The 13,755-nt window shown below is 45.4% G+C and overlaps 1 protein-coding gene across 2 annotated transcripts; it reads right to left on the minus strand.

Moving 5' to 3' along the window:
• Positions 1 to 157: 157 nt before the first annotated feature.
• PAK1IP1 (PAK1 interacting protein 1) lies at positions 158 to 12,174 on the minus strand. Of its 2 annotated transcripts, none has more exons than XM_069563088.1 (10): positions 11,451 to 12,174; positions 8,606 to 8,768; positions 5,992 to 6,112; positions 5,845 to 5,919; positions 5,179 to 5,231; positions 4,332 to 4,477; positions 4,124 to 4,221; positions 1,842 to 1,941; positions 988 to 1,111; positions 158 to 850 (listed from the first exon to the last, which is right to left on the minus strand). In XM_069563088.1, exons 1-10 carry the CDS (start codon positions 11,532 to 11,534, stop codon positions 648 to 650), a joined length of 1,167 nt encoding a protein of 388 aa, XP_069419189.1. In that variant the 5' UTR covers positions 11,535 to 12,174; the 3' UTR covers positions 158 to 647. The 2 variants fall into 2 exon arrangements, with proteins under 2 accessions (XP_069419189.1, XP_069419188.1); XM_069563087.1 differs by having other exon boundaries at positions 8,606 to 8,771; positions 11,451 to 11,895.
• Positions 12,175 to 13,755: the final 1,581 nt, after the last annotated feature.

Here is a 13,755-nt window from a genome sequence, read left to right on the forward strand (position 1 = left end):
TGAACAAAATCCTCATTAAAATTACTAGAACCACTTGAAGATGCCAAAGTAATGCAGGTTTTTCATTCTTCCCTCACTTAAACAGAAAATCTGAAAAATAACTCCTTTATCCACTTTGGTAAGAAATGTGTTCAGGATTTTATATTAAGCCACAATATTTTGAGAAAGATCTTTACTCGCTTTACACAGCAGTAAAAATTCTACATTACAGGTCACATGTGTATGGGCTCAGTCATTATGTCATGTCCAACTCTTTTGTGAGCCCTCTGGACTGTGGTCCACCAGGCTCCGCTGTCCATGGGATTTCCCAGGCAAGAATACTGGAGTGAATTGCCATTTCATTCGCCAGAGGATCTTCCCGACCCAGGGATCAAACCTCTGTCTCCTGCACTGGCAGACAGATTCTTTACCACTGAGCCACCTGGGAAGCCCATATTACACATTAACATACTATATATCACCATGATATATAATTAATATTGCCTTTCAAAAAGTTTTACCACAGTTTTTAAAAAAACCTAAAAGTGATTTTTAAGCTGTATGTTTTCTTCAAAAGAAGAAATTCCAAGCTTTTACTTAGGGAAAAAAAAAAATAGTATTTTTGAAAAAAATTCCTTCTAGGAAAAATCTGGGATTCACGGCATCATTCATATTTTCTTCTTTTTTCTCTTTTTTTCTGACATTTCCACTGTTTTTCTCTTCTTGGCTGACGCCAGGCTGTTTCCCCTTGTTGGCTTATTACTGTCACCAGTTAAACTACATTTCTCTGCATCTGATTTTGGCTGTTTTTCTTCCTCCTGGACTGCATGGGCAGATTCCTCTTTGTTGCGTCTGGACTGTTCTTTACTTACTAAAACATAAGAGACAGTGTGTTTAAAGGCTGTTTTTCCCTCAAAAGTAAAATAAGTTGACAATAAAATGAAGTTATCTAGCACGCCTCCACCTCAAGAGATAGCTTAAATTTTTTAAAAGATCGGTTTCACTTACCAGGAGCAGGCTCGGCGGCAACAGGTGGGCTTTCTTTTGTGTCTGTCCTTCTGTCCAGCCACACCCCAAGACACGTCAGCCTGGCGTTCGTGTTTATTTCACACAATAGAGACGGGGAAGCTTTCTATAATGTGAGAAAGAAAATGTGAGATAACATAAAGGAATTTTAAATAATTTTGTTTCCATAATCAAGTTACCTTAATTAAAAACTTAAACAGCATTTTCTTGAGTATAAAAGGAATGTTGTTTAGAAAATACTTGTCACTTTGACTAGTGATTGGTTTGACGATGTCCACCAATTTCTAAGCACTTCACTAACGAAAGGTGCTGTTTGATCTTATTCAGTTCCAGGTTTTAACAAAGAACCTTGCACAAACTAGGTACTCAACAAACCACACTCAGAGACTGTTTTGTAAGAGAATAAACCAAGACTCTGTAAGAGGGAGACTACCAGAGAATTTAAATGTGTAATTATCTGGTTCAAAACTATTGTTAATTCTACAATTGAAAGAAAGTTCCCCATTATTTTTCTAGCAACACCAGGATTTTTATCTAACAGAAGGTTATAGAGAAGATCATCGATACACAGAAGAGAAAAATATGCTGTTTCTCTGACTGAATGAGCAGGCGTTCTGGGATCCAGCCAGTTCAGACTCACCAATACCAACCCCCGGGGCAGCACTATGCAACCCTAATTTTAAAACCATGAATATCAATCATGCCTTGAAGAAATGTTAAACATGTAAAAGATCTGTGCCCAATGAACCTTTAAGAAAATCCACCTCACTTAACTCAAAGTCATACTGACAGTAAGACCTGCATTTGGTTTATTTATATTGTGTTGAGACACTGACCTTGTCCTGCTTAAGCTTCCACATTTTGATGAAACCATCGCTCGATGCTGTAACAAGAACACGATGCTCTGGAGTTTCAAAACTGAACATGTCTTTTACCCTAGGACAAAAGCAGTGACACCATTAAAGAGCCTTTCCTACAGACAGTATGATGCTGCTAGAAAACTTCAGGCACAGTCTCTCGACTTTTCCAGGCTTCAGGTGTTTCCAAACTGCTCAACAAACAGTGCCAAAAGTTTAACATACCTCACAATCCCATGACTTGGTTGAGTCATTTTCAGGGTCTAAATTCCAAGATAGAATTGACTGTCAGCCATACCTTAAGAAGGACTTGAAAAGACTATAAATGATCAGATTATCAGGAATAAAAAGAATTATCAGGAATTAAAGGAAATAAAGATATTCAAACCCCCTCCACCTCAGGAAACTATATTGAGAGAAAGAGGTGACTGAGGCTTCCTCCCCTTGTCCTCAGGGCCTACCACCCACCTTCTGAGTTACTATCATTTTCCTTCTGGATTATGGAGTAAACTAACTGGCCTCTGGGCTTCCATTTTTGCCCCCTAACAACTTTTTAAAAAATCAAACTATGTTATTCCCAGGTTTAAAATTCTACAGAGGTAGGTTCGGTTTCAAAATACCACAAGAGGGAGGAAGTGGCTGGGACATAGAAAACCCAACCCCTGCAAAGGCACTCAAACTTCTTCCCACAACACGCCGGGCCCGGCACCGTCGGGCTCCCTCTGACCCAGTGACAGTCTTCTATCTGCTCCTAAAATACACCAAGCTCTTTTATCCCTCTGGGCCACTGTGCCTGCAATTCTCTCCCTTTTAGAAATAACTCCTTTATCCCGAAGGTCTCATTTCCTCTTCCCCGATCATCCCATCCAAATAAGTTACCTGTGTCATTCCCAAACCGTAATATCTATTTCCTTCCTGTTAGGATTACCTGAGTTCTTGTTTGTCCTATTTGTTGCCCCCCAATAAGATAAGAGCCAGGAGAGTGCAAGCTCCTGCTGCAGTTTTTCGTTAGGGCTGCTCAGCAAATACTTGTTAAACGAACAACCAAATATCCACAAAGAGCTATATGGCCTTGAAGAATAGGCTCCCTTCCCCAAAACTAGGCAGGTAGAAACGAGGGCCTGTCTAGTGAGTGCAGTATTGTATTTGTAAAGAGAGATTTCTTAAAGCTAAACTATGATATAGAAAATGAAAACTAAGAGTTGTATGGGACTTCCTTGGTGATCCCGTGGCTAAAGCTCCACGCTCCCAATGCTGCTGCTACTAAGTCACTTCAGTCATGTCCGACTCTGTGAGACCCCACAGACAGCAGCCCACCAGGCTCCGCTGTCCCTGGGATTCTCCAAGCAAGAACACTGGAGTGGGTTGCCATTTCCTTCTCTAATGTATGAAAGTGAAAAGTGAAAGTGAAGTCGCTCAGTCGTGTCCGACTCTTCACAACCCCATGGACTGCAGCCCACCAGGCTCCTCCGTCCATGGGATTTTCCAGGCAAGAGTACTGGAGTGGGTTGTCATTGTCTTCTCTGACGCTCCCAAAGCAGGGGACTCAGATTCGACCTACATCCCACATGCCACAGCGTGCTGCAACTAAGACTCTGTGCAGCCAAATAAATAAGCATTTTTAAAGAATGAATAAGAGTTGTTTGAAACATAAAAGAATATGCAAATAAAACATATTACATCACCATTTTACAAAATTACAGCAGACAAAGCAGAAGCAGTCAGATAGAACTGGGTTGGTTCCCTTCTCTATCATCTAACAGGGTGGTAACCTTGGTCCGGTTATTAACCATTGACCCTGAGACTCACATCTGCCTTTAGAGATACAGTGAGCAGTAACGGAGATGGACGCAAGACAGAGGTCAACATGTCATTTATTTCTCCTGCAGGAAAAGCAGAGTGTAGGAAGAGGCCAGTGGACAGGCAAACAGAGGAAAAAAAGACAAGAGTGGTTGGGGCAGAGCTAATTTTTTTTTCCCACTCAAGTATGAATTGAGGGTTCCAGGCAGCAAGTGTAATGAAATTATTGAGAAAATAAGTCTGTTGTGCCAATGACTAATCCTGGTGACGACTTCACCACTTTTGCATCACTATGGCCAAGACAACATTCCCACCATCCTCTTGAAAAAAATCAGTTTTGTAGATATGTCTATTTTTGTAGTCATTCACAAAAAAGTCTGCCTTATGAAGCTACTGCCCTTATAAGAGACCCTCCACATACAAGCCCACAGAGATTAGTGTGTAAAAAACAAAAAAAGTACCTGTTTTCATGAGCTTTAAACTCAGAGAGGCATGTTAGGGAATCACAGTCAAAAAACCTTACAACCTCTTCATCTCCAGCCACTGCGAGGACAGATTCCTAACAGAGGGGAAAAAAAAAAACCACACATTAACACCCAGAATGTCATCAACAATTCTGACCACAGTATACACTCAACTCCCACCCACCACTGACTTCTGATCACTCACTGAAAGAAACGCAACAGAAGACACTCTCCTTGCATTTGTGATGGTGCCACTGACGGACGCAGTGTCGAGCTGATAGACATCTATTCTGTTCAGTATGACAACTACGTACTTCTCTCCTTTTGGCGACCATTCCACTATGTGAGCGTCTGTAAGTTACAAGAACAAAGCTGTTGTATTTCATAGATAAAAAAAGAAACTGATCGGGGGTCATAAAAAAATAGCAAATATTTACACTGGGCACTTTCACACCCATTATCCCATTAAACCTTCACAGCAAACTTATGATGCATATTTTTATGAGTTAGATTTTCGACAAGGAACTGGTTTGAAGAATCATTAAGGTCATACAGTTCATAGGTGGCAGAGCCATGCCAAAAATCCCAATAGAAAGAGGAGGGAAAAAAGTGACCTAAGGCCTATGCTCTCAGAGAGAGCCACCACCATGTAAGGAAATAACTGTAGGTGTGTGGACACGAGAACTTGTGTGTATACACATTCACAGCCTATCAAATTTTCAAATGTTTTTAAACAAAACCACTCACTTTGGGCTTCCCTGATGGCTCAGTGGTAAAGAATCCACCTACCAATTCAGGAGACATGGGTTCGATCCCTGATCTGGGAAAATCTCACAAGTCTCGGAGCAACGAAGCCTGTGCACCTCAGTTATCGAGCCCTCATGCCTTAGAGCCTACGCTCCACAACAGAAGGCCCTGCTGTGAGAAGCCCGCATGCCGCAACAGAAGAGCAGCCTCCAATCGCTGCAACTAGAGAAAAAGCCCTTGCGATGACGAAGATCCAGCACAGCCAAAAATGAAAAAAAAAAAAAAAAAGTCAAAGAAACACTCACTTTGTTTTATGTTTTTTATGAATGCCGATCTTCCTTCCACGAGATTCCATGTTCTGCAAAACAGGAAGCTCATTTACCACATGATCACTGACTGACCACGTGTAAAGCTAAGTTTAATGAAGACACAAATGAACACTTACTACTTGGCCATTCAGAAGAACTACCTTCTTTCTTATGGCATTGCCCGAAATATTTCTTATCAAGCAAGATTAAAATTCGCTCTGTTCCCACAGTCCTTTCCTCTGCTGAGTTCACTATATTTTCAAAAGGCTTCACTTCCGAAAATACTTCTTTATATAAGACCCCCTCTACTCCACAGCTGACGACTGCAATGCAGCATGTGTGTTTGAATTTAGAGCTTTTCATTCCCCACCCTTTCCTTATGAAAAGGTTCATTAAGCGTTCAGCTTTACCCTCGTGTCTGACAATGGCAGACAGTATAGAAACAGTACCAACACCAACTTCCCTGGTGGCACAGATGGTAAAGAATCTGTGTGCAATGCAGGAGACTTGGGTTGGGAAGATCCTCTGGAGAAGAGAAAGGCCACCCACTCCAGTACTCACTCCAGTACTCCCGCAGGACAGCTACTCCAGGGGGTGGGCTCTTAATTTTGAAGACCAAAGACCACAGCTTAGTAAAGGTGCTCCTGGGCCTTCATGACTCACCTCAGTGTCTTATCTGTACCCACAGACAGGGCCAACTTGCCAGATGGGTGAATGGAAAGGAAGGTCACATGTCCTCTAAAAGGAAACCGACAGTTAGCCCCCAGCTTGACTGGCACCTGGAGAACACTGAGGGCAGGTGGGACTCACTTGTGAGCTCTGATCGCCTTCAGGCACTCCCATCTCCTCACATCCCAGACACAGATGAGGCCGTCCTCGGCCCCGCTGATCAAGTGCCTGTTGCCATGGAACTTCAGGCAAGTGATCGTGCCTGTAGGAAAACCAAGCCCGACAGTCTCTGTTACATGTACTCACATCTACAGCTGTAGTGCCAAGCCAGCCTTTCGTGACTGAATGAATGTGGCTATATTCCAGTAAACCTGCATTTACAGAATCAGGCCATCAGCCCAGATTTGGCCTGCAAACTGCTGACTCCTCTGGCTGCAAAGTCTAAATATTTATATTTTGTCCTTTTCAGAACAGAGCATGAATCCCTGGGTCAGTGCTGTCTCTGCACAGATCCGGGTCAATTCTTCACATGGCCCTTTATACTGAAAGTCAAAGATCTGTGAGGAATCACTGTGCACACACCCCCTCTAAAAACCAAGAAAAATATGTGGGCCTGTGTACTCCTCACAGTGGGAGACTCTAGCCATGTCTACTCACATCTTCCTCCTTCACTGTTGTCTGAGTTCTTATTTTGGAAATGTTGCTTTCCCACATCTTCTACTACTTCTGCCCACGATTCTACCTGTTACCTGGAAAAGAGCTTATGTACTACCAGCCGTTTGCAAACAGCACTTGTACAAGAAATGAAGGAAACCAAGAATCCTGCTTCATTCAGCCCCTATCTAAACTCTTCCCAGGTCAAACCCTTTCTTGAGGTTGAACACCCGTGCAGACCAGGTACAGACCAGACTTGTTCAGCTTGTGTCTCCAAGCCCAGGGGACGGAGAAGCCTTCCTTGTACAAACTGGGACTAGGAGACAGAGGAAAAGGAATGCACACTGAAGTCACCCAAAGCTGAGCTGCTTCCGAAAAGCAAGACACTTATCAAAGTGGCTAAGGGCTATCTCACAGGGCACTCGAGGACACTGATCACTCCAAATTTCTGCTACAAACAAACAGCAGACTCTCGGCTGGCGAGAACCTCTGAAATAGATGAAAGGTAGTGTAAAAAATGGGGTATTTGTCTTATCTGCCTTTTGTTGCAGAAAATTACTTTCCTCGGGCAAGTTTTTCCAAACTGAGCACCTGAGTAAGAGGCTCTACTGTCCTGAGTTCTTCCTTCCCCTTCCTCTCCTGGAGCACACGTGAACCCCCTCCCTCCCTGCTGCCTGGGAAAACGCAGTGACAACAGCACATGGTGCCCAACACTAGGGGCTTCCCTGGTGGCTCAGCTGGCAAAGAGTCCGCCTGGAGTGTGGGACACCTGGGGTCAATCCCCGGGTTGGGGAGATCCCCTGGAGAAGGGAAAGTTACCCACTCCTGTATTCTGGCCTGGAGAATTCCACGGACTATACAGTCCATGGGGTCGCAGAGAGTTGGACACAACTGGGTGACTTTCACTTTCACTTCACTGGGGAATGAACCACCTGTTGGGTCTGTCTGTCCCTCGATCCTGCTGCTATCCTGCTCGAATTCACCGTCAATGTGAAACCCCAGCCGTGACCAGGGGATCACTCCTCCTGACCTCCTCCACTCCAGTCCCTCACATGGCTATCCCCTGGAGCTTTTCCACAGTAAGTCTCCAGCTTTAAGAATCTATCTCCTGACCACAACCTCTCACTGTTCCAGCCCTTCCCAGCCTTCCTCCACTCACACTCGCCTGCTTTATGTTCGGAGATCTGCAGATCCTTGATACCCTACTGTCTCTAGGCCAACAACCTATTCTTTCTCCAAAATCCTCTCTTCCCATGTAAATCAATCCTTCTCTCGCACACACCAAGTAACTTTCCTTTGTCTACAGAACTGTGTGTAGCCTACTGCAAACAGATGTCCATCGACAGCTTCCAACTCCAGCAGGCAGGCTCTCTGCTGTTTCTCGGAGTCTCTGCCATCCTCACACTGCCAGCACTTTCCTCAGGCCCGCACTGCTCTCTGCCCCCATTCAATCCCGACCTCCTCCACTCGAGGCCCATTAGGATCTGACCCCACTACCCCTCCAGTCACCGCAACCTCCGTGTCGACCTTCTCAGAACACCGAGCGCCTTACACGTCCCCAGGCACACGTGGTCACAAAAGCACAGGCTGCAGCTCAGGTTCTGGTTTCAGCGTTTGCGGCCGTGGGCAGTCCTGTGACACCTCCAAGCCTAGGCATCCTCTTCTCTGAGCCACAGATGGCCTCTCCTGGCACAGCGCTGGGCACCTGGCCTTCCCCCAGAGGCAGCTTCTCCCGTGGCGCTGCCACTGGTGCCCCTCGCACGGCCTGCCCTGCCCTGAGCATCCTTTTCTCCACCTTGCCAGTGTCACCTACCCAACTGACCTCTTCTTATAAAACAGTTCATTTTAATGTCATTTTAAGGAAGCTTTCAGTGAAACTTGCTTCCTCCTTCAGCCCCACTAGACTGAGTAAAGTGCTTCCATTCTGGCCCAATACAGACTGTGAATAACGTAAGGATAAAGAACCACATTTTGTCCACTTCTGTATTTCCTAGCACAGAATCTGCTCCTATGAGACACCCACATGAATTGTTCAGCTGAAGTCGAACCGTAAAGTAATAATGCCTCAACACTGTTATCAGAAAGGACACGATTTTCTTACCATTGTGATGCATGAGCGCCCCATGGTCGACTTTCTTTTTCATGTCATAAATGTGAATGGTTTCATCTTTGCTCCCAGTGACTACAAAGCGGCTGTTGACAGCCACCGCTGACAAGGAGGCAGTGTGGGCGTGGTGGGTGAAGTCGGCCACAGGAGCCCATCTCTGCTGAAGAGGAAAGCACACGGTCAGTGAGCGCCACGATCACAGCACAGCTTCCTACAGGGAGGCAAGCGGCTTCACGATCCATGAAAACCGAATGGATTCCACGAATGGAGAAAAGCCAGGACAGATTCACAGAACTGAATAAAGAAGGGACAGTAAGAGAACGGCCAGGCAACACTGAGCACCGTGACTTTAAAAACAATTACGGAGACTGGACTGGGGATTCCCAAGTGACTCGGCAGTGAAGAATCCACCTGCCAATGCAGGAGATGTGGGTTTAATCCCTGGGTCGGGAAGATCTTCTGGAGGAGTAAATGGCAATCCACTCCAGTGTTCTTGCCTAGGAAATCCATGGACAGAGGAACCTGTCAGGCTACAATCCATGGGGGCACAAAAAGTAAGAAACGACTGAGTGACTGAGCACATTTACGGGCGGAGATTGGGCTACAGGGACTTTAAAATCTCATCCAATCCCTTAACTCCTCGGCAGGTTTACTTATCCGTGAGCCGCCATACCATTCAATCACTCAAATGTCCAAATTTTGATTTGAATTTATTCACTCAGACACTGAACGACTATTACGTGCTTGGCACCATTTGACACAGTGAACGAAATATACAGAGCAGTGAACAAAAGAAACAAAAGCACACATTCCAACGGAGCGTCATTCTGTAGGAGTGACAAGACAGTATGACATCATACAGAGCAGGTATCTATATAACGACAAGACCAATAAAGAAAAATAAATAGCATTTGCATTAATACCAATGCAAGCTCTGGAGAATGACCAATAATGAGGTCTCAAGACCTCTACGCTTGCTGCGATGAAATCTCAGATTGAACGAATGTGATTTGCTCAGTGCAAAGAATGACTGCTGAACACACACACATATCCTGCCCCCCCATTAAAGGAGATGCATCATGAAGTATTAGCAAAACGAATAAACCAAGGAAGAAATAAATTCACCAAACTTGTTTGAATACACTTAGGAAGTGTTATAAATTAATTCCTAAAAGCCGATAGTAATAGTCCTTCTGAGTAAAGGCGCAACATTCCTGAGGGCTGCTGTGGCCATAAATCAGAGAATAACCTTTATCTGTACATCTTACAGAAGGAACATTTATCATCGGGGCTACTGCCTGAATAGCTTTAGAGGCAGTACTAGGTTAATAGTTAAGAGCTTTGAGTGAGAGCCGAGGGAGGCTCAAGAGAGAAGGGATATTCATGTGACTATGGCTGACTTGCGGTCTTGTAGGGCAAGATCCAACACGACAGTGTACAACAACCTTCCTCCAATTAAAAAATAAATTAAAAAAAAAAAAAAAAAGAGCTTCAAGCATTGGAGACAGCTTGAAAGGTGAGTCCCAGGTCAGCCAATTATTAGCTCAGTGGCCTTGAACAAGCAGCTTAACCTATCTCAACTTCCCAATTCTCATCTGTAAAAGGGGGCCAAGTGCATCTGCCTCGGAGGGTTGCTGTGAGGATGACTACGAGTCTGCAACATGGAAAGCACCGTTATTACGAACAATAACACCATCAGTAGCGTCATCCTCTGAGTATTCAGAACACGTCACCTTTCAACCAGAGTCAGATGAATAACCAGAGTACACAACAAAATAAACAAAAGCCATTTAACTAAGTTACATACTTCCAATTTTCTGGTTAATTCAAAACTGACACCACAACATTTTCATAAAGAAGTATTCAATAATTTCTAGGAAATTATCTAAGGAATTCCTTTAGAGGGAAAACACAGTACTGGGCTAAAAATTAGGTCTTGTTTCTAGTAAGAAATTTCTGAGTATTTCCTAACTACCTGAGTACTCCGAATTTACTTAACTTTTATATTCCTACACGTAGTAAAATACTTAACGTTTTTGGTGTTGTTTGAGTCGCGTCAGACTCTTTGCAACCCCGTTATCTGTGACAGAACAAGCTCCACGGGGCTCTGTAGGCAAGAATACTGGAGTGGGTGTCCATTTCCTTCTCCAGCGGATCTTCCTGCACAAGAGACTGAACCCTCTTCCCCTGCACTGGCAGGCGCATTCTCTATCACTGAGCCACCAGAGAAGCCCACAATACTTATCACACTTTGTTGTAACCTTTTCTCTATGTTATTTGCCTTTCTCATCATCTCCCCACGTGGTTAAGCTTTCCAATGCAGAATCCATACCTATGGCTTCTTCGCACCTTCACTGCAAGTAATGGTCCCCACTGGAAGGGCCCAATAATTAACTGGTGTCGTTTTACCAACGAAGCGTTTACCTGAATCCAGCGCGAATAGTTTGCTAAAATTCCAGGACAAAAACTCAGGGAAAGAACGAATTGTTCTTTCAACTTAATGGGAACGACTCTTAAATTCATAATCGACGGCCCACAGGCCCGTTTGCAGAAACTCAAACTTGCTTTGTGCACCGTAGTCAGAATGTTCACTACAAAAGCCACATACCACGTCTTACTAAATGCCTCCTCCATGCTTCAAAAGGCTAAGTGTATTCTAAGTATATGTGCTAAGTATACTCTATGTGTATACTCTAAGTATACTCTTGATTTCATTCATCGATGAACCCCTAACACAGCAGTGGGTTCCTCTGAGGTGCTGTCTACCTAGGCCGCTGGGAACCAGGCCTGACGCCCCGCCGCCCCACCACCCGCGGTCCCTGCGCGCGCGGGCTCTCACCTCGCGGTGGCCGTCCGCCTCGGGCTCAGGGTGTACAGCGAATCCAAAAAGGACCTGCTCGTAGCATCCAGCAACCACCTCCATCCAGCGGCGCACGCGTCTCCTCCTCAGCTAACCTGGCGCGGCGCAGAGCAGAAGTGACGAAAGCGGATGCGACGGGAAGGAGGGTCCTTCCCGGGTCGGCGCTCAAGTTACGTCAGGCCCTTGGGGCTGCCTTTTAGATGCCTGCATCCATGGGGGGGGGGGCGGATGGTTTCCGGCGGGTCAGACGGAATTTCTAGACGATCAGGCGGAATTTCCAAGGAGGGAATAAGGAAGGACGCCCCTTGAAGAGGTTGCTCATTTCAAGGAGGAAAAACCCTGGGGGCCAGCAAGCATTTTCGAGGGAGCCTTGTGCTAGGCGCTTCTGAGGCAAGTGGGCGGGACAACCTCTGCGGAGGCCCCCGTTTCCGGGGCGTCTACGGAAGGGGCGGGCACTTCCGGGCAGGGCGGGAGTCGGAGAGCTGGGCCGGCGCAGCCGCGCCGTGTATGTCTGTGGATCCGGGCCGTGATGACGGGTAGAGAGTTACATCTCCTAGCTGTGCTGGAAGCCGTTTCTTGTGCTCATTCTCTGTAACCGGCGAAGAGGGTTGACCTTTAGGGTTCTCCTTGATCCGGTTCCCGAGCTCCCGCCCAGGCCGCCTAATCTCGCCCAGCACCTTTCCTTCCTTCTTGGTTATGGCTTGACGAACCCTTAAGGACTTGTAGGCCAGCGTTAGGGCACATTCCGGGGAAGGACAAGGACCCTTTACTTGAGGGGAGTAAAGACAGTACTTGGAAGATGACGGGTCTAGTCATCCTTGGTGAGTTTCCAGAAGGGAATCTCATTTAATTTGTTTTCACCACCTTTCCCGAGTTAGCCGCAAAGTCAAACAGTAATAAAAGCCAGTATGAGTCTCTCAGTCGTGTCCGACTCTGTCCCGTCTCCTGTGTCCATGGGATTCTCCAGGCAAGAATACTGCAGTGGGTAACCTTTCCCTACTCCAGGGAATCTTCCCGACCCAGGGGTCTAACCCAGGTCTCCCGCAGTGCAGGCGGATTCTTTATTAGCCGAGCCACAAAGGAAGCCCAAGAATACTGCAGTGGGTAGCCTTTCCCTACTCCAGGGGATCTTCCCGACCCAGGGATCGAACCCGGGTCTCACGCCTTGCAGGCAGATTCTTTACTGTCTTGAACCGCAATGAAAGCAAAAATAGTCCTGGTTTAGATGTGAGATTTTCGTTAGATACAAAGATTCAGAGATGTGTCAGAAAGGACAGCTTCGTACAGACTTCCAACAGAATAAATATTGGAGCGTAAAATGAGTCTCCTAAGCTCCCTACCGGTGAATATGACTATGGGAGGTTGAAACATACATTGCTGTCGACTTCTCACCCTACCCGCTTTTAGACTGTAGTGCAGGCCTATAGCGCTTAGGCTGTTGTCTCTGAGGACGTTTGTTCACCGATGTTCTGAATCGTCAGTACGTGTTTAACTCAGATTTGTTTTAATCAGTGCTGGTTTGGGTCTTGTACAAATGAGGTCATTTTGGTTGTCATTTCAGCACAAGGAAAGCCTTCGCGCTTTGGCAGCTGTACATGTTGGGACTCCTCAGGCACTGAAATACTGAAGTCCAGCTCATTCTCAGTCGCTTGAAAACTGTGTTCACTGTTGGACAGTACAGGCACAGGTGAGAAAGATTGTGGGTTCATTTCCAGACCCTCAAATAACGTGTCACACACAATCTTTTCTTCCCCAGTGTTAGGTTTATATTAGACTGCACTCTATTGTAGTGTGCAATCCCATTAAGTCTTGGGCTTCCCTGGTAGCTCGGTTGGTAAAGAATCCACCTGCAGTGCGGGAGAACCAGGTTCGATACCTGGGTTGGGAAAATCCTCTAGAGAAGGGAAGGGCCACCCACTCCAGTATTCTGACCTGGAGAATTACATGGACAGTCCATGGGGTCTCAAAAAGTTGGACATGACTGAGCCACTTTTACTTTCACCATTATGTCTAAGAAAGGCATAGTCTTTAATTGAAAAATACTTTATTGCTAAAAAGTCCTAACTATCATTTGAGGCTTCAACAATTCTTAGTAGTAACATCAGAGATCACTGATCACCATACAAAATAGACTAATACTGATAAACTTTGAAATATTCTAAGAATTACCAAAATATGACAGAGGGATGCAAAGGAATCAAATACTGTTGGGAAAATGGTGCTGATAGACTTCCTTCATGCAGGGTTGCCATAAACTTTGATTTGTGTTTAAAAAAAAAGCTGG

This window comes from Ovis canadensis, chromosome 20 (genome assembly GCF_042477335.2).
Source record: "Ovis canadensis isolate MfBH-ARS-UI-01 breed Bighorn chromosome 20, ARS-UI_OviCan_v2, whole genome shotgun sequence".
NCBI lineage: Eukaryota > Metazoa > Chordata > Mammalia > Artiodactyla > Bovidae > Ovis > Ovis canadensis.